We start from the raw sequence: 21,970 nt of genomic DNA on the forward strand, positions 1-21,970 counted from the left end.
TTATTAATTAAAAGTGATGATTAAGACATTTATAATGTTACAAAAAGTTTTCTATTTCAGATAAACGCTGTTCTTCTGAACTATTTATTTATCAAAGAAACCTGAAAAAATTCTACTCAGCTGTTTTCAACATAATTTTCAACAAAATTTGATTTTTGAAGGATCATGTGACTGCAGTAATGATGCTAACAATACAGCTTTGAAATCACAGGGATAAATTACATTTTAAAATATATTTTAATGGAAAACAGTTACTTTAAATAGTAAAAATATTTCAGAATTTTACTGTTTTTGCTGTACCTTGGATCGAATAAATGCAGGCTTGGTGAGCAGAAGAGATTTCTTTGAAAAAAAAACGTAAAAAATGTGACTGTTCAAATAATTTTGACTGGTACATTTAAAAATAAAATACCGCTAGAACAGTAATACTGTGAAATAACTTAAAATTTACTATGTGAATATATTTTAAAATGTATTTTATGCACACACACACACACAATTTAAATACAATACATTATGTGCCAAGAAGATTAACAACTAAAAGTTTCAAAAATCAAATCAGAATTTGCATACTGGGCACAATAAACACAGCATAAAAACATTATGGTAGTATGCTGTTCAATTCAAGTATTTCTGCCCATTATCTGATGTACTACCAGCAGAATGCACTAGATGGCACACCGGTAACTATTTTACAAACCTTTGCCTTTTGGTGTGTAGTTAGGGCTCTGTCATATATCGACTACAGCATCTTAAAACCACTCTATTTTGTGTCTTTAAGTAACCACATCTCAAAATTTTTTCTCCCCATTTCAATTCCTCCACCTTCTCTGTCTTTAATTGTACATTTTGCTGAGCATGATCTGTAGTGTGATTTTTGTTTCTATGCACAGGCCTGAGTTTGGAGGCAAATATTGTACAGGCGAGCGGAAGCGCTACAGAATTTGCAACACAAAGCCTTGTACCAGAAAACATCCATCCTTCAGAGAGATGCAGTGCAGTGAATTTAACACAGTGCCATACCACAATGAACTCTACGAGTGGATACCTGTCATAAGCTCATGTAAGATCACTTTGCATCAAAATATTGCATTCAAATTTGTTTGTGCATGAAACAAAATCAGTAGTTGTGGTTGATGTTACCATAAGAGAAAGACTGTTTGAGCAAAAAGTTTGGGGGCAGTGAGGTTTTTTATGGGTTTTGAAATAAGTCTCTTATGCTAACGAAAGCTGGATTTATTGTATGTGATCAAAAATACAAAAAAGTGGAATATTGTAAAATATTATTTCAATTTATTATAATACCTGTTTTCTATTTGAATATATTTTAAAAAATGTAAATAGAGTACTGTTCAAAAGTTTGGGGTCAATGCGATTTTTTAAAATCCTTTATTCTCTAAGGCTGCATTTGCTTGATAAAAATACAGAAAAAAACAGCAATATTGTGACATATTATTAAAATTTTAAATAGTTATTTTCTATTTGAATTTATTTTAAAATGAAATGTGTTCCTGTCATGCAAAGCTGAATTTTCAGTATCATTACTCCAGTCTTCAGTGTCACATGATCCTTTAGAACTCATTTGAATATGCTGGTTTGCTGCTTAAGAAACATTTCTTATTATCATCAAACATGCCCGAACACCCTAGCATCATGGTAGTGATTTTTGCATTCAATTTGCATTTTTTTAAGAAGTTGGAAAAAATATTATGTTTCTTTTTCTCAAGAACTGTTTGAATAAACACAACTGGCTACACAACTGTAAAGCATTTAAAGTTAGTTATTAGCCTTGAAAAAAGAAAACGTGCTTTCTACAACTGAACAGCTGAGCCAAGATACTGTGTTAATGCACTCTGCGGCGGGTCGAGGCCTGTTGACATTAACATAAAACGTCTTACATGTGGCTGCTTACAATTTTATAGAGTTTGTTGGTTCACATTCAAGAATGCCCCACTTTTATTAGCCAGCTTTAGAGGCGTGTGGATTCCTGACACAAGTGTTTAGTCATTGTTGTTTGCTCTGTTTAAGGCTTTGGAGCACAGCGTGAGGTCTGCATTGTAGATTATAGCCTAAATACTATTTGATGTTTGCATGGTAACAATACCAATTAATTATACATTTTATGTGATTTCTGGGGGGGTCTTTTGTCTGACTTTGTTAACTTAAGAGTTACAAAAAAGTTACACTCCCCTACCGTTACTTTCAGTAAGAATTTTATTTTTAAGAAATGACTACCTTTATACAGTTAGGACGCATTGAATTGATCAAAAGTGTCAGTGAAGACAACAGTTTTCAACATTGATAATAATAAGAAATTTCCTTAAAAGCAAATCAGCATATTAGAATGATTTCTGAAGGATCATGTGACACTGAAGACTGGAGTAATGATGCTGAAAATTCAGCTTTGCATTACTGGAATAAATTACATATCTTCAAATATATTAAAACAGAAAACAATTATTCAAGCACTTTAAGGCATTTAAACACATTTGAAAAAAGACATTATGTAGTAAGACTTTGTTGCGAATACAGGTAATTTACCGTAGAAATATTATGTTTTGTACCATTTATGACTGTTATAGCACTAGCTGTGGTCCGATTTCTTTGAAACTTTGCATGTTTGTTTAGAATCACCTGTCGCATGTGCTCAACATGTTTGAAGTTTTGAGTTTTCCTTTAGACTTCATAGGATGTGGGGTAAATTCAGACAGGCCCCTTTTATAAACAACCCCATTATAGCTTCCCAAAGGGTAAATTTCAACATTTTTGATAATTATTGATCTAGAGAGTCCAGAGAACTTTACAGCAGTGTTTTAGTTTGCAAACGTTTTTTACATTTTCTCAATCAATTAACAAGTATTTGATTGACAGGAGTGGTTCTAGATGCAAAGTTGTCCAGAATGAGGAGTTCTGTCATATGATACAAATTTGCAATGCACAATTGTTTACACCTTTGAAAAAAATGCAATATCACCCCCCTCAGTGAACCATGTGTCAAACAGGCCCACCAAGTTTCATTCTGATCGGCCTCCGTTAACCATGTCTAATAAGTGCTCAAACTTCGTCTGCCATGTTTTTATTTTTGAGATACGCAAATGTTCTTATAGACTTCGGACCAAGACCGCACACACCGATTTTCATGTTGATAGGACAAATGGTTGTGTGGGTATAGACATTTTTATGTTTTTTCCTTTTTATAGCGCCACCAAGTGGCCAAGCTCCATGACTTTTGTCCTATGATCTCAGATTGAGCTCTTACATAAGTGTTTTGAGTTTGGCAAAGATATCTCATTCCATTCAGGAGTTATAGACATTTTACTAAAAGTGGCCCTGCCCCTTTTGAACGTTTTGGTGTCGAAAGTTCAACTTTTTTTGGCAATTATTGATATTCGCTCTCCAGAGCATATTTCTGCACTGGTTTGCTTCCGATTGGGTGAAAAACCTAGGACTAGTTTGCAAAAGTAGTTTTTTCAAAAGAATCCAAAATACCCCCAAATTTCTCTAGGCTCACAATTGAATCTGAGGCATGCATTTTGTCTGGCACGAGCCAAAGTTTGCAATGACATAAGACTTGAGTCTGCGACTGATACTTTAGGAGTTGTGAGCGTTTTCGTACTTTTGATCGTTAATGTACTCCCGTCAGTCCAATTGGGGCAAGCATTGGTGATGTTGTCGGTGGTGTGAGTACTACCATCTCTCCAAGTTTCAAGTCTCTACGACTTATAGTTTGGTCTGCACAATGAGTTTTAAGTAGAGTTTGCTGATCCGTGGTCATTCTAACAATTACAATAGGGTTCTAAGTATGCGCTTCAACCCCTAATTACAGTTTGTCCTGTATTTTTGATCAAATAAATGCAGCCTCGGTGAGCTTAAGTGATTTCTACAGACCCCAAACATTTTGGTAAAACACTTTAGCACACAGTATTATATTAAAATAATTCACTATATAATACAGAAAGTAGCATATCTCTCTTTCGTTCTGTCTCTTTCACAGCACGTCCATGCGAGCTGCACTGCAGGCCTGTGGATGAAGACTTTTCAGAGAAAATGTTGGATGCGGTTACAGATGGAACACCCTGCTTTATGAACAACAACAGCAGGAACATCTGTGTCAATGGTGTGTGCAAGGTAGTGTGGCTGGGTATGTCTTACTTTCAACCCAGTTGTGCTCACGTGTGCATTGATGTACATTAATGTATAAAAAGTGCACTTAAGAGAAACTTTTACATATTATCTATCAAAATATCAAAGCAAGTGTGTGTATCTGTGCTGCACAAGCTTCACTAACATCATGATTCTTTATTGTTTCTTTATTTCATTATTGTTGCTCAATGTTTTTAAATCAGCTGGTGCTTTGGTCTTTTTTTAGTCATTTCTTCTCAAGTAAACACGGGTCTAGTTCATCAGACTAACTACAAACATGTTCCACTAACATTTCACAAACACAAAGTGGTGCAATACTTTTAGCTTTATTTTGAAAATCATGGTACCATTCAAAAGTTTGGGGTCACTGAGATTTTTGAAAGACGTTTTTGCTCACCAGGGCTGCATTTATTTGATCAAAAATACAGTAAAAACAGTAATATTGTGGAATATTTTTTACAATTTTTAAATAACTCTTTTCTGTTTGAATATATTTTAAAGTGTCATTTATTCCTCAAGTCAACAGCATGTAGGTTCATTTTTAGCTATACCTAATATTAAAGGATAACTATTGCCAAAATGCAACCTGGGCTGTTTTTTTACTGTAAATGAGACAAACTTATATCTAAATGCATAATTATGACAAACGAGCCGTTTCTGAGATTGACCGTGATTTCGTTTTGTGGTCAATGGCCGGTGAATGGGAGTTCTAGGGGCATAACTTTGAGCGCATCAAAATCGATATTTTTACAACACTAAGAAGGCTCAACACACCATGAAACTTTGCTCGAAGTATCGCCTGCAATTCGTTGTTTTGTCGCAAGTGAAAAACAATATTAACCTTCTAGCTGTAAAAAGAGCCTCATATAAGCCTAATATTTCGTCCTATGGAGTCCATTCATTCGCATTCGGAGATCGACACTTCTTGACTGGCAAGACGGCCGCGAGCGGAAACCCAAACAGTGTAAGTGAGTTGTTCAAAATCTTTCTTTTTAGTAAACTCTTGTGTACACAAACAATGTTCTCAATGCTCGAGTTCATGTGTAGAGACCCAGGCGATACTTCGAGCAAAGTTTCATGGTGTGTCGAGCCTTCTTAGTGTTGTAAAAATATCGATTTTGATGCGCTCAAATTTATGCCCCTAGTACTCCCATTCACTGGCCATTGACCACAAAACGAAATCACGGTCAATCTCAAAAACGGCTCGTTTGTTGTAATTATGCTTTTAGATATAAGTTTGTCTCATTTACAGTAAAAAAAAACAGCCCAGGTTGCATTTTGGCAATAGTTATCCTTTAATCTTAAACGTTATGGAAAAAAGTAGTATATTTCGTGTTTTTGTATGTGTAATGTATGTTTGTGTTTATGTGTAATCTTTCTCTAGGAGGTGGGTTGTGATTTTGGCATTAATTCTAATGCTAAAGAAGACGGCTGTGGCGTCTGTCTTGGTGATGGATCCACTTGTGAAACGGTGAAGGAGAACTTTGTGGCGCAAGATGGATTTGGTGTGTAAGACTTGTAATCTCTAGCCCTGTCTCTAAGTAGCACACATGACTTATGTGTTTATATATATATTTATATATAAATATACTACATTAGATTTCACAAATGTGACCCTTGACCACAAAACCAGTAGCACGGGTATATTTATAGCAATAGCCAACAATACGTTGTACGGGTCAAAATTATAAATTTTTCTTTTATGCCAAAAATCATTAGAATATTAAGCAAAGATCATGAAGATGTTTTGTAAATTTCCTACCATAAATCAAAACTTAATTTTTGATTTGTAATATGCATTGGTAAAAACTTCATTTGCACAACTTTAAATGTGCTTTTCTCAATATTTAGATTTTTTTGCACCCTCAGATTCCAGACATCCAAATAGTTGTCCTATTCTAACAAACAATACATCAATTAAAAGCTTATTTATTCAGCTTTAAGATGTGTATATCAAGTCAATTAAAAAAAAAATACCCTTATGATTTTTTTTGGTCTAGGGTCACAAATAATACAAAATATATATCCAGATGAATTATTGAAACGGTGTTGAAACAGCAGTGTTTTAAATGGTTTATAAGTGAGATTATTTGATTTAGGTTACACGGACCTGGTTTTGATCCCTGAGGGAGCTCGAGATATCTTTATACAGGAAGTAGAAGAGGCTGGGAATTTCCTTGTGATCCGAGCAGCCGATTCGGATGAGTATTACCTCAACGGGAATTACATAATTCAGTGGAATGGAGAGTATGAGGCAGGTGGCACAAAGTTTTACTACGATCGGACCGGTAATATGGAGAATCTCACCTCAACAGGACCAACAACTGAACCTGTCATGATCCAGGTACTGAACCTTATGCGCATAAACACATATTAAAGGAATATTCTAGGTCCAATATCAGTTCAACTCTATAGAGACCATGAGGTAAAAACAAGCAAAATTGTGCTTATAGTCATGTTCTTGCATTAGAAATCTAGAGTCATTGTCTAGAGACATTCTAAGTGTTGTAGCACAGAAAAGTTTGGGATGTGATTTTTTTTTCCCCACACTGTTTTCATATAAATACGAAAAATGTAAAAAAAGTGTCAAAACAAGCAAAAATTGCATTTACTATTTATTCCTGTTTTATTCTTTCAAAACAGTGTGTATTTTGACTTTTGTTCTTGTGCTTTGACTGCAGATGCCATTTTTGCTTGTTTTGATACACTGATTAAACAGTCAGTGTTATTTTTCAGAGTTCATCATGGTAAAAATTTTACAAAAACAGCCTATTATATTGAACTTCAATATTTCTTCAATTAACCAATGGACAGTTTGCCCAGAAAGCATTTTTGCTAGAATACAAAATTTTGATTTAATTAAATACTCTTCTGAAAAATAATTTTACAATCGTAGCACACAGACTTTTTTTAATTTATCACTCTTCATCTGTCATTATTTATGTGAGAAAGCATACAAAAATAAAGTTGTTGCTTCTAACTGGCAGCGCTTGCAAAACAAGATGATTTATTAAACGCTGTCAGTGAATGATGAATGTTTTTCTTTCGTGAAATGTTCAGCTGTTGTTCCAAGAGACGAACCCCGGTGTCAAATATGAGTATACTATTAAGAGGAGTCGCCCACTGGGGAACGAAATTCTGGAACCAGAGTACATCTGGAAATATGGAGCCTGGACTGACTGCAGCACCACCTGTGGACTTGGTACGGAGCAAGATTTTTTTTTCTTTACTTAATCCAAAGTTAAACTATACCATCATTACAGGATTTTTTGGTGTGTTTATATTATATTGACTTTCTATTTCTGTACAGGTCAGCAGCATCAGCCTGTGCGCTGTTTTGAGCCAGAGGTTGGTGTGGTCGAGGAAACGCTGTGTGACCCTAGCTCACGTCCTGATGACAGGCATCGCAAATGCAAGAACATGGACTGCCCTGCAAGGCAAGCTACTGTATAAATAATGGCTATGTTAGGAATGGCACACCACCATACTAGTATTATTATCTAACTCTAGTTTCTATCTAACTATCAACAGTTTCCACTAACTTCTCACAAACACAGTGGCGCAATACTATTTAGATTCATTTTGAATTGTATACACTGCTGTTCAAAAATTTTCGGGTTGGTGAAATTTTTTTTTACATTTTGAAAGACTTTTATGCTCACCAAGGCTGCATCTATTTGATTACAAATACAGTAAAAACAGAAATATTGTGACATATTATTAGTCTTCAGTCAAACATGATCATTCAGAAATCTTTCTAGTAGGGCTGCCACTAATGACTATTTTTATATAGATTAATAAATCAACTAATTTAGTGATTTATCAATTGATCTAAATGACTAGTAAAAAAAAAAAAGACAATTTTGCTTAAGAACATTTTAGCTTTAATAAAATAAATTTATTGGAGATGTTTTTGATCATTCAATTTAAATGGAACCATTAAAATGGAATCCAGAGAAGTAATGCAAAAGAATTTGGTAAAAATAAAACAGTAAAACTCAATTAATTACACAGGCTTTTTGATTAAAAAAAATTAACCATTACAACAGAGTATAGAATTTTTTATTTTTTTTTTGTAATAAAAATGTAGATTTAAATGAACAATAGCCTTTAAAATGACTTAAAATACATATAATAGCAATGAGGCAATAATTATTAATATCAAAAGCAAGTAATCATATGGTTTTATTGCAAAAAACTGTTAAAATACTTAATGTATTATAAACAATAGAGCTAATGTACATTACGCATTACTACAAAGGCCTGCAGAGGGCGCCAACGGCCTGATGATTGTTTTTACACTTTACTGCTCGATCTAATCCTTTTTTATATTGACTAAATCAGAATTGACAAATCGCGACAGCCCTACTTTCTAGTAAGCTGATTTGCTGCTCAAGAAACATTCTAATTATAACCGATGTTGAAAACAGTTGTGCTGCTACATGTTTTTTTGTGGAAACTCCTTTTTTCAAGATTCTTTTATGAACAGAGTGTTCAAAAGAACAGTATTTATTTGAAATAGAAATCTTTTCTTAAATGCTCTGTGTGTCTAAACTCTTTACTGACCTCAGGTGGTGGGTGGGAGGATGGCAGACATGCTCTGCTACATGCGGTCCGAGCGGAGTAAGAAAGCGCACCATTCTGTGTGTGCGTACGGTGGCCGGAGAGGAGCGGGTTCTGCACCCTGGAGATTGTAAGCAGCTGCTCAAACCCAAACCTGTGGTACCCTGCAACCGAGATGTACCATGTGGGTCAGAATGGACTGTGGGGAACTGGAGTGAGGTGGGTAGTTTTATTATAAATTAACCTGATTAATGTTCGTTATGTTTTTCATGGTGATGGTAAAAATGGAGAGGAAATTATATTTCAATGCTTCTGCATTCCCCCAAGAAAGACTTTTGTGTTCACTCGCATAACTTTTCATGTTCCCCCAAGAAATTTTGTTTTGCATTTGCTCAAATTACTTTTGTGCACTTTTTTGTCATAAAACATTTGTGATGGAAATAATGAGCTGTGACTAAATTTCAGTGCTTTTGTGAGCAAACAGGGAACGCAAATGTTTCGTAGCGAATGCAAAGTTTGACGGGGGAACGGAATACTTTTGTGAGAACACGAAAGTTTTGCCCTCGAGTACAAAACAATCTAAATAAATTTGTTCTTACACAGTTTAACTCTTTGAGTTCTTGTCATATTTTATTTCAATTTTTAAACTGTAGCAAGTAAACTGTGATAATGTGAGAACTGTTGAAGGTGTCTGAATAAATTTTGGTTTGACTGTATAAGGTATTTTTTGCATAGTAATTAGTTGAACTAGTTGAATTAGTTTTTGTTCTACTCAAACTCATGATCGTATATCATCCCGCAGTGCTCTCTATCTTGCGATGGAGGGATAAAATCCAGAGTCGTCAAGTGTGTGGCAAAACAACCCGGCCGGTGCAACCCTGCCAATCGACCTCGTTCCACGATGCTCTGTAACCTCCAAAGCTGCTCATCCACTAACAGATGGACTGGTTCTCCATTCAGACCACGATTCCGACCCAGAGTCCCTCCTAAAATCCCAACACATGCCCCTGGGACCCAAACTCCAGGATATAGCACCACTACCGTTCCTCTAATCACCACTACTACCATTACAACCAACACTTCCCCAACTTCCACAACATCTGACATCATCCACAAAGACGACCAAGACTTTATCCTGGTGAGGGATGATCACAAAGGCAATGGTGGTCCTGGAGTGGTTCCAACAAATACTGAGGATGAGGAGGGAAGCACAGACCTGCGGCCTCCAGATAAAAGCTACAAGCCTGGTTATGATTACATAGCAGAGGATCCAACCGGAGAAGAAAGGACACGTGAGGATGACATGTTTACCAACATACCTGAATTAGACCCAACATCCACTGTGCGATCATTGCATACGAACTTTCCCACATTAAAACCAACCACTACTAGTAGAACCCAATATAATGATTATTTGACAATATATCAACACACAAGCTCATATGAACCAAATACCACTCCAAACCCAACAGTGCCACATTTGAACACTCAAAGTCTACAAGCAACTGTGCCTACAGTGAAGATATTGAGAAAAGACTCACAAACACCAAACAGTCCCAACAAAGGCAATACGCCTGAAGCAGTCAGGCAGAAACCAGAGACGGCGATCACCACCGCTGACTATGGGAACCTGAATGCACGAGATCCTGTCAGTAGGAATGCATTTTGGAAAGTGGGCAACTGGAGTGATGTAAGAATGCAAACTTAAGCAGTTATCATATATTACATGCATTGAATTATGACAAGATTTGCATTCCCAGAAGGAAATACAAGTGCATGGATTAGTACAAATATACAAACATTCTTTAATCAAGTTACATTATTTTGAATGCATATATTAAAATTATTTGAGTTTATGCTTAAAACAAGAAAATATAGTAGGGGTAAGAAAAACAATTATTTATTTTGCTTTTGAATTAGGTTTATTTTTCTGAACCCACTGGCATAAACCCACTTAATTTTGACAAATTGTTTTAGGATGTTTTTTTTACAGGGTTCATACAAGGTGTTTAAAGTGCTTGAACTTGAAATTTAAGGCCTGGAAAACCCTTGAAAATAGCAATATTCTTAAAGAGGCACTTGAAAATTGCTTGGATTATTGGAAGACAATGTATCTATGAAATAGGTGTTAATTTTTTTTCAATAAGCACATATCGTTTCACGCAAAATTCATGTAATTCAAAAAAACATCACTTTTTTTGGTTTATTTCAGTTAATGTCATAAAACTCATGGACTACGCCAGTAGTAGTGTTGACAATGTAGTGTAAACATGGCTGAAGATGCGAAAAGAAGAACAGATGAAGCGAATCAGTTAAATGAGTCATTTATGCTGTCATTCGATTCAGTTCGGGACTTCAGAATGCAAATCACGAATCATTTGATTCAGATTGGAACTTCGGAGCACAGATTGGGAATCATTTAATTCAGATTGGAACTTTAGAGCACAGATGAGAATCATTTAATTCAGATCGAAACTTCGGTGCGGGTTCGCAAATCATTAGATTCAGTTCGGGACTTCAGAGTGTGGAACGTGTATCATGTTATTCAGAATGTGACTTCGGTGCGGGTTGCAAACCATTTGATTCAGATCGCGACTTTGGTGCGGGTTTCGGAAATCATTTTATTCAGTTCGGGACTTTGGAGTGCAGATCACAAATCATTTGATTCAGATCGGGACCTCTGTGCGGGTTCGCAAATTATTTGATTCAGTTCGGGACTTCAGAGTGCAGATCACAAATCATTTGATTCAGATTGGAACTTCGGAGCACGGATCACGAATCATTTGATTCAGATCGTAACTTCACTGCGGGTTCGCAAATCATTTGATTCAGTTCGAGGCTTCGGAGGGTGGTTCGCGAATCATTTTATTCAGATCAGGACTTCGGTGCGGGTCCGCAAATCATTAGATTCAGTTCGGGACTTCAGAGTGTGGAACGTGTATCATGTTATTCAGAATGTGACTTCGGTGCGGGTTGCAAATCATTTGATTCAGATCGGGACTTTGGTGCGGGTTTCGGAAATCATTTTATTCAGTTCGGGACTTTGGAGTGCAGATCACAAATCATTTGATTCAGATCGGGACCTCTGTGCGGGTTCGCAAATTATTTGATTCAGTTCGGGACTTCAGAGTGCAGATCACAAATCATTTGATTCAGATTGGAACTTCGGAGCACGGATCACGAATCATTTGATTCAGATCGTAACTTCACTGCGGGTTCGCAAATCATTTGATTCAGTTCGAGGCTTCGGAGGGTGGTTCGCGAATCATTTTATTCAGATCAGGACTTCGGTGCGGGTTTGCAAATCATCTGATTCAGTTTAGGACCTCGGTGCAGGTTCGCAAATTTATTTGTTTCTGTTCGGGATATCGGAGTGTGGATCACAAATAATTTGATTCAGATCTAAACTTTGGAACAGGTTTATGAATCATTTCGTGAATTAGTGATTTGCGCTCCAAGTCCTGATCTGACTTTGAGGCATGTATCCTGAATTATTTATTTAATATTTCAGATTTCGGAGTGGTTTCTCAAAGCTTTTTTTAGTTTTTTTTTTTTTTTTTTTAGAAAACATCAAACCATTAAGGCATTGCAGTTATAAAAACAAAACAAAGAAAAAATAAAGTACCAAGCAACCCATGTTCATTTGGGAGGTATTACAAGCAAATGCAGTTCTGCAGTAGTGACAATGCATGTAATGTATTTACTCTAGTCTATAATATGTATTTTTTGTCCCAGTGCTCTACTACATGTGGTCTTGGTGCAGTGTGGCGATCTGTAGCCTGCAGCTCAGAGCGTGAGAAAGACTGTGCCAGAGTGAAGAAGCCAGAACCTGCCAGACGATGCAATCTGCGACCCTGTGCCACCTGGGAAAGTGGAAACTGGTCTAAGGTAAAGCCACAATTTCAAAACCAACCAAAACAAAACAAAAAAACAAAATGATTGTATTCTACAATGACCTGTGATGAGCCCTTCTCTTTAGTGTCCTGAAGGCTGTGTGACTGATATGAAGCATCGAGAAGTGCAGTGCATTGACACTCAGAGCAGACGTCCATTGAGACCTTTTCACTGTCAGGCTCTTTCATACAAACCTCACAGCAGTTTGCCCTGCAACACCCAGCCCTGCCTGCAGTGGATGAACTCACCCTGGGGAGAGGTGCTAAGACTAATGACACCTTGCAGAAAATAGTCTAGTCTAAGACAAATTGTCCAGAACAGTGTTGTTTAAGTGTCGTTGAAATACTAAAACTGTTTTAGTTATTTTGAAATATATGAAGTATATTTTCTGTTTTCATATTAATTTTAATTGAAGTTTTGGTAAAAATTTTTAACAGTTTTTGTTTTTAGTATCACTTAGTATACTCTTTTAGTTTTTGCTAATATTTTGGATTCGTTTTTCTTATAAACCCATCTCATAATTTCAGTTTTTATTTTAATTTTAGTTAAAGTTATAGTAATTTTGTCTTTTTTTTTATTTTTGTTAGCTTTAGTTTTTAATATTATTGATATACTATTATAGTTTTAGTTCATATTTTGAATTTGTTTTCCATTTTTATACTCTGTTTTCACTTTAATTTTAGTTAAAGTTTGATTCATTTGTGTTTTTGACATTTTTATTTGTTTTTAAAAAACTTTAAAATGTCTATATAGTTTTTATTCTTTTTTTAGTTGTATTTATTTTACTTTAAGCTACATAAAAATAAGAAAAGTTGCTCTGGCAACTAGCTGAAATAAAAGTTTTATGTATTTAAAAAAATAATAATTTCAGTGAATGTTTTATGGTTTTAGTTTTAGTTAACTATAATAACCCTGATCCAAAGTAGTTTTTTTTTTCTGTGACTGACAGTGCTCTAAAAGCTGTGGTCGTGGAGTAAAGGAAAGACGTGTGTACTGTCCCGAGTACCAGCGCTGCAACGTCACGCTCAAACCCAACAGCACTGAGTCCTGCAATCTGCAGCCCTGCACCAGCTGGGCGACTGAAGCCTGGGGTCAGGTAACGCACCGCAAAAACCTCTTCATTTATAGAAAGAAGTATATATAGTGTGTGACTTGATATTGTGGCAAATGCAATGTGATAATACACTACTTTTCAAAAGTTCAGGGCTTGTCCTTTTTTAAAAAAGCCTAATCGGCTGTAGTTTGCAATCCATGATTTGTGACTTGCCATTATTAGTCTTAAGTATGTGGTATTTTTAATCAAGTGGGCGGGACATTTATGTACCAAAGAGCATTTCATTGGACAAAAATTGAAGTAGGCCCCTCCCTGAGCATCTATGATCTCATCACGGTTGTCATTGATTGACAGTGCTCCAGAAGCTGTGGAGGAGGTGTTCAGAAGCGAGCAGTGAGGTGTGTGAATGAAGAATCCGGCAAGGAAGAAAAGACGTCAATGTGTGCAAAAAATAATAAACCTGACAGTGTGCAGAACTGCAGCCCAAAGGAGTGTAAAACTGATTTAGGTAAACTCTATTAATATAATATTGTATTCTGTTTTATAATTAATGATTAAAGGATAACTGTTGCCAAAATGCAACCTGGGCTGTTTTTTTTTACTGTAAACGAGACAAACATATATCTAAAAGCATAATTACGACAAACGAGCCGTTTTTGAGATTGACCGTGATTTCGTTTTGCGGCCAATGGCCGGTGAATGGGAGTACTAGGGGCATAAATTTGAGCGCATCAAAATGGATATTTTTACAACACTAAGAAGGCTCGACACACCATGAAACTTTGCTCGAAGTATCGCCTGGGTCTCTACACATGAACTCCAGCATTGAGAACATTGTTTGTGTACACAGAGTTTACTAAAAAGAAAGTTTTTGAACAACTCACTTACACTGTTTGGGTTTCCGCTTGCAGCCGTCTTGCCAGTCAAGAAGTGTCGATCTCCGAATGCGAATGAATGGACTCCACAGGACGAAATATTAGGCTTATATGAGGCTCTTTTTACAACCAGAAGGTTAATATTGTTTTTCACTTGCGACAAAAAACGAATTGGCCGTGCATTTATATGGAAATATGCTTTAGGAGCTATCCATCCTCGCATTCGGAGATCGACACTTCTTGACTGGCAAGACGGCCGCGAGCGGAAACCCAAACAGTGAAAGTGAGTTGTTCCAAACCTTTCTTTTTAGTAAACTCTGTGTACACAAACAATGTTCTCAATGCTCGAGTTCATGTGTAGAGACCCAGGCGATACTTCGAGCAAAGTTTCATGGTGTGTCGAGCCTTCTTAGTGTTGTAAAAATATAGATTTTGATGCTCTCAAATGTATGCCCCTAGTACTCCCATTCACCGGCCATTGATCTCAAAACGAAATCACGGTCAATCTCAAAAACGGCTCGTTTGTCGTAATTATGCTTTTAGATACAAGTTTGTCTCGTTTACAGTAAAAAAACAAAAAACAGCCCAGGTTGCATTTTGGCAATAGTTATCCTTTAAGCATACAGTGGTCCCAAGATGTATTTGGACATTTAATGCCTGAATGTAATTGCATTTGATAACAAAATGGCAAAAAAAACTGCTGCAGGTTGTTTTCTTCTCACTAACATTAATATTTCTTCATCATTTTTGTTCAGTGTCTTGGATCAGGGGATGATTTCTAGCAGGGTTATTATAGTTAACTGATATTGCACCTTAAAAAAAAACATTTCTATTTCTTTAAATAAACTAAACTATACTGATATATGTGACCCTGGACCACAAAACCAGTCCCTTAACTCAGTCAGATACAACTGATTGAAAATCTGGAATCTGAGGGTGCAAAATAATCAAAATGTTGAGCAAATCACCTTTAAAGTTGTCCAAATGAAGTTCTTAGCAATGCATATTACTATTCAAAAATTGTTTTGATATATTTACGGTAGGAAATGTACAAAAAATCTTCACAGAACATGTTCTTTACTTAATATCCTAATGATTTTTGGCATAAAATAAATTGCTACAAATATACACATGCTACTTTAGACTGGTTTTGTGATCCAGGGTCACATATTAAAAAGAAACAAAAACAATAAAAATGACAAAAAGAAACAACATGACTAAAAAAGGGGCTTAAATTTAAAAGGAAAAAATAAATACTAATAAAAGCAAATTCTAAATATTAATAAACACTAGTATCTCAATGATACTATAATAACACTGATTTTTAGTAGAAATGTATGAAGTTTACACAGGTGACCTAGCAGAGAAACCACAGGTGTATTTCATTACTCTAACTATCAACATGATCCACGATAAACAGGTTATTTTACTAAAACCCAACTAACTTCTTTTTGAGCTGTCTTTGAGCTTAATAAAAGTTATTTGGTTTAATATTTTGTTAGCTAATGCAATGACAATGTATACATTTTGGCATTGTATTAAATTTTTATCTATGAATGTTTTTTTTGTACATGAGACCAACTTTTTCCCTAAGTACTCACAAAAAAACATTCTGGAAAACAAAGTTGTTCTAACATAGATTTAATGCTAAAGTCCTTTAATAGTTTTTGTTATTTTGTTTCTTTTCTTTGCAGGTCTAGTCTGTAAGAAGAACAGCATGTCGACACGTTTCTGTGAGAAACTCAAGCTGCTGGGTCGCTGCTCGCTGCGCTCGATCCGCAAGCAGTGTTGTGTCACTTGCATGATGTAACACTGCAGAGGTCAAGCTTGGGTCATCGACCAAAAGCGCAAACTACTGGACACACTTCACACAGGGGTTCATGGTGCTCTAGAAACACAGACGTCCAACTCGAATATATGAAAAATATGTGGCTTTTACTTGAACAAAAGAATCCTAGGCATTTCACGATGTCTTAAACTGCGTCTTGAAATACAGTGTTTCTGGATACATCAGAATTTAGCTACAGAATTCAACATCAGTTATACAGTTAACCCATGTTATTTTTGCGCTCATTTCGGATTTTTTGTTTTTAACTTAAAAAGATTTGTTTTTGACAGGTTTATCAGACTTACAGTTTAAACCTGTTTTTATGGAACATCTGGAAACTGCCATGAAGCCAGCTAAAGCGTTTGCACGTACAGGCTGATATTTAGGTTATTCATTAAAAACAGTAGCAGCTGTTATTATCTGAAGTGTCATGTGACCACTGTCTGATGAACATTAAGTAAGGCTTTCTTAGTCAAATGTGCAGTTCTTAAATGACATTTTTCTCAAAGCTAAGGTTAATTGGTAACACTTTATAGTAACATTAGTTAACTACATTAGTTAACATGAACTAAGAATGAACAATACTTCTACAGCATTTATTAATCTTAGTTCATTTCAGCATTTACTAATGCATTATTAAAATTACAAGTTGTTTACAACTTACATTAGTTAATGCACTGTGAACTAACATGAACAAACTATGAATGACTGTATTTTTATTAACAGATGAATAAATACTATAATAAATGTATTGTTCATTGTTCGTTCATGTTAGTTAACTAATGTTAACAAATGACATTATTGTAAAGTGTTATCAGTGAATTCAATAATTTGCAGATATGTGTGCAAAATGAACAAAATAACAAGTTGTTATTAGACAGTTAATATGCTGCATGAAAAATTGAGGACATGAATTTGATTTTGTCTCAGGTAGTTTTTTTTCTATGCTAATATGCTATGAAAATTTGCATGGACAAAGCAAATAACATCACTAACATCTCAACATACATTGAGAATTTGAACCCTTTTTTAACCGTCTGGGGTCTGAGGGTGTTTATTTCATTTGTGCTTATTTCAGTATCTTACCTTGCTACATTTGTTGATTATTAGTTTTAATTCGGTGGACACCGTCACACAAGAATTCCCCACCAAAAAGTTTTTATTTCCTGCTATAAACATGTGATGGCCTAAGATTCATCATTATAAATGCAGAAAATCACTGTGAAGTAACAGGCTGTTTTACATTTTAAGGGGTGAGAAATAGTACTTTATAAGCAGTATGTATTTGTAACTTTATTAAGTTCTTTTGAGTCCGCGAATCAAGTTAGTGTTGTGATAAAAATACAGGTACAAATATTTCAGGTACAAAAAAAATCCAAAGGAGCCAGTAGCATCAGAAATTTTGAGCTTACAAAAGATCTGGTCTAGTTTAGTTTCCATTCAACTATGATTGTTATTTTAATAAAGATCTAGTTCTTACCACTTAACAAATTATAACCGTAAATAGTTTTTTTTATAAATCTTTACATAGAATCTTCGAAATGTTTGGCTGAAACTGTACTTATCTTCAGGTTATTCGATATGTAGAAGAGCTTGTTTCTTCATCTGAACAGATTTGGAGAAATGTAGCAGTACCACACTTGCTCACCAATGGATTCTCTGCAGTGTATGGGTGCAGTCAGAATAAGAGCTGATAAAGACATCACAATAGTCCACAAGTAATCCACACCACTCCAGTCTATCAATTAACATATTGTGAAGTGAAAAGCCATTTTTGTAAAAAAAAAAAAAAAAAAAAAAAAACGAATCATTAAAAAGTCCATAATAATGCTTCTTCCAAGTCCATCCCCTGCTGTGCTCTCACATCAAAATCCAGTGCATATTTCTCTCCTGATTCATATAAGACGACTTTTTTTTTTTTTTACTGATGAAAGCAATGTTATCAACAGAGCACTCATATTTCGACCAGAAGCTATGGTTTAATGTTAAAACACAATGGATTTGTTTCTTACAAACACTCAGCTTTTCACTTTACATGCACCAATTGATGGACTGGAGTGGTGTGGATTACTTGTGGATTATTGTGATGTGTTTATCAGCTGTTTGGACTCTCATTCTGACGGCACCCATTCACAGCAGAGGATTCATTGGTGAGCAAGTGATGTACTGTAATGCTAAATTTCTCTAAATCTGCTCTCATGAAGAAACAAACTCATCTACATCTTGGAAAGGCTGACGGTTAGTAAATTTTCAGCAAAATTTCATTTTTTGTGTGAACTGTTCCTTTATCTGCACTGTATTTGTGGTAGTTTTTTCTAGTTAATGTGCGTTCGTTAACATCATTTGAAAATATGGATCCAGCTGTGTGAATGTTGTATTGGTGTGGCTCATGGTGCTGTTATGGTGCTGCAGACTATTGGTGCTCGGTGCTCTGTGCTTATGAGGCATCATTATCAGGGTGCTCAAGCGTTTAAGATATTGTTAACCAGTTAAATGCACACTTTTTTGTCACTGAGGATGGAGGTGTTGCAGGTCAATCCTCTCCGGCCTTTAAAACAGGCCTGAATGTTTTATACTGATCATCTGTACTGCTGATATGATTCTAAATAAATGCAGTCATGATGTGTGCAAGAGCTTTTGTCTGTTGTTTGATTTGCTTGATCCGAACTCTGTTTTAGTTAAATTTAATTTAAGAAAATAATATTTTTATTCAGCAAGGATGCATTGAATTGATCCAAAGTGACATTTATAATGCTACAAAAGATTTCTAATTCAAATAAATGCTGTTCTTTTAAACTTTGTTTCTATTAATCAAAGAATCCTGAAATAAAAATGTTCACAGTTTCTATCAAAAATATTATATGGCAAAAACTGTTTCTTTAGCATTAAATCAGCATATTAGAATGATTTCTGAAGGATCATGTGACACTAAAGAGTAATGATGCAGAAAATTCAGCTTTGGATCACAGGGATTAATTACATGTTAAAATATATTACACTGTAAAAAGTGAACAGTTGGATCAACTTAAAAAAAATTACTTCAATTGGTAACACCTAAAAAATTTAAGTTGATTGAACTAAGATTATTTAAATGTGATTGACCACACTTAGATAATCTTAGTTCAATCAACTTAATTTTTTTAGGTGTTACCAATTGAAGTAATTTTTTTAAGTTGATCCAACTGTTCACTTTTTACAGTGCACAATAAAAACTGTTATTTGAAATAGTAATAATATTTCAAAATATTAGTTTTTACAGTATTTTTAATCAAATAATAGATTTCGTTTGAAAACTTTTAGGTAAGTTTAAAAACTTACCTACCATTATTTTTGTATATTTTGCTTACTTTCATAATAGCTTACAGTATCATGTTCTGTAAGCTATTTGCATAAAAACTATTTGGTCTTTGCATCTTGGTGCACATTGGTTTAGGAAACAAAACTAGATATTTAACCATAATAAATAGCTGGTTTGTTAATTTAATAAACATATTTGCATTGACAATGAAGTTGACTTGCACAAAACCAGATGACCATGATGAACATGATTTGAGATGTTCAAAGGAGCATCTTGAGCTTCAATAGAAGCAAGAACATGTTTTCATATCATTTCAATATGTCAATATTCATTACATTTTCAATCCTAAAATCTTCTCTTTTCCATATTTTAAGATGTAATTTATTCCTGTGATGCAAAGCTGGATTTTCAGCAGTCTTCAGTGTCTGATATGTTGTAATAAAAAAATAAAAATGTTCAGTTTTTTGATGTACTGTTAACTCTACAAGGGTTTGGACAGTTTCACAAATATTGATGTTTTTGAAAACTTTACAGGTTAGTCCACTACTAAATGTAGCCTGCCACTCACTCATTGTTTGTTCTTCACTAGCAACACTTTTTCAGGTCACCGTAAAATGGGAAGAGGTGACTCTGCAATCCAAACCGTGCCGATTCAGGCTCCATTACAGAGGTCGGGTTAAATTAGGCCAGATTTGGCCGGTTTTTCTATCCCTTATAACTTGAAACCCACTTGGCACCACAGTGCTGTCAGCTAGGTCACAGAACGATCACATTTGTCAGCAGTGTCACAGCATGTTAGCGCCCTAGATTTTGTGTTTCATGACAAAGCGCATTACTTAACCTTGATTTTTAGCTCAGTTATATAATCACACATTACCTTAATGTGCATCCAGCAAAGGTGGACCGCATACGCATTGCGATTCTTAAATGGCAGTGAGGCGACTTCCCTTTCCTGTGTACCACTAAATAATTCAAACATCCAGTCAGAGCAGATTCAATGGTCCTGATTAAACTAAAAGCAGATCACTTCATAATATTACTTAACTGGAACAACTTGTCTAGCTTTACACCTCGGACCGAATGGCGGCACGTCAGTGGAGGCGCACGCACTGCGATAGCCTAACATGAGCACAAAGCACCTTGTGGAGGGAACAAGTTCAATTAAATGTTAAACTATACAGCTTGAAGTATATGACTTGGATTATGATGAGTTTATATTATATCTGTTGGTTTACATATGATGTAAGGTCAGGTCACCTGATCAATGAATTCATGACAAGCATGTCCAGAAGCCGGAAAACAAGAAACCATCGCTGCAAGTGGACACCCCGACACCTTCAATGGACACTCGCCTCATCAAATATTTACTTTTAGTGACTGGCAAAACTGCTCACGGCCAGAATGGACGAAAACAAATAGCTTTCGAAGAGACAGAGATTTCTGCACCAGGTTCAAAGCAACAGATTAAACAATCTAAGTATATAAAGCAACATCACTAATTAAAAATACTCAGGATGATTTTTTTTTTGTATTGTTTTTTTAATGCATTTATTTTTTAGTTTTGTAAAAAAAAAAAAAAACTACCTTTACTTTTACTCAATGTTCTTTGTAAGCATGCTGTTATTTGATGTAAGTCTCTCATTGGAAGTCGGGTATCTGTGCTGTTTCCAACTGGATTGGAGAGGCATTACCAAGAGATAGATCTATCGAGATAAAACTAACAATTAAATCCCAGATCACAGAGAAAAACAGACCTCTGGCTTCTGCAGAAGTCCTCTAAATCTTCCTTATATTACATGTGGTTCGAAAAGGGAGACAGGAAAGGCCACATTTCAATTGCACTGACTATTGCATGTTTTTCAAATAAAATCCGTGACTGTGAGATCACATACAGGGGGGTTGTTGGCTACTATGGCATTTGAATTTATTTGAGTTTTATCCATGGGTTACAAAAAATACAGCCTCACAGAAAGCAAGGCATGTTAAAATGCAGGAATGTGTGACTGGGACTGGATAAGATTTATGGCACTATGACTTTTTATGATTGCATATTTTAAGAAAAAATAAACACATGCATGGTGTGATCATGCCAGCCTCATTTCCAGTGAAGAATCCTGAAAAGGCTTTTAGGGGGAAACAAAGCAGGAAATGCAGATAAGATAGTGATGTTTAAGAAGTCAGATAAACTAAACCACACAAGCCCCACTGGAAACACATTTCAGTTCATCAATACTCCATAAACTGCGTGAGATCAATGTGATCTGTGTAGAAGTCACACAACTTTTTCCACTCAGTCCTTGAGGGCTGGAATGGAG

The 21,970-nt window shown here is 35.4% G+C and overlaps 1 protein-coding gene across 1 annotated transcript in view; it reads left to right on the forward strand.

Annotated features, from left to right (window-relative positions):
- Positions 1–18,988, forward strand: part of LOC141334897 (A disintegrin and metalloproteinase with thrombospondin motifs 12-like) — a 41,624-nt gene extending 22,636 nt beyond the window's left edge. Inside the window, exons 12-24 of the mRNA XM_073840123.1 lie at positions 894–1,063; positions 3,995–4,128; positions 5,528–5,648; positions 6,243–6,487; positions 7,204–7,345; positions 7,454–7,580; positions 8,715–8,925; positions 9,509–10,396; positions 12,442–12,594; positions 12,686–12,859; positions 13,550–13,696; positions 14,009–14,162; positions 16,224–18,988. Of these exons, the coding sequence (XP_073696224.1) occupies positions 894–1,063; positions 3,995–4,128; positions 5,528–5,648; positions 6,243–6,487; positions 7,204–7,345; positions 7,454–7,580; positions 8,715–8,925; positions 9,509–10,396; positions 12,442–12,594; positions 12,686–12,859; positions 13,550–13,696; positions 14,009–14,162; positions 16,224–16,339 (2,782 nt within the window). The 3' untranslated portion in view covers positions 16,340–18,988. The remainder of the gene's footprint in view (positions 1–893; positions 1,064–3,994; positions 4,129–5,527; positions 5,649–6,242; positions 6,488–7,203; positions 7,346–7,453; positions 7,581–8,714; positions 8,926–9,508; positions 10,397–12,441; positions 12,595–12,685; positions 12,860–13,549; positions 13,697–14,008; positions 14,163–16,223) is intronic.
- Positions 18,989–21,970: the final 2,982 nt, after the last annotated feature.

The sequence above is a fragment of the Garra rufa genome, chromosome 5, assembly GCF_049309525.1.
Source record: "Garra rufa chromosome 5, GarRuf1.0, whole genome shotgun sequence".
NCBI lineage: Eukaryota > Metazoa > Chordata > Actinopteri > Cypriniformes > Cyprinidae > Garra > Garra rufa.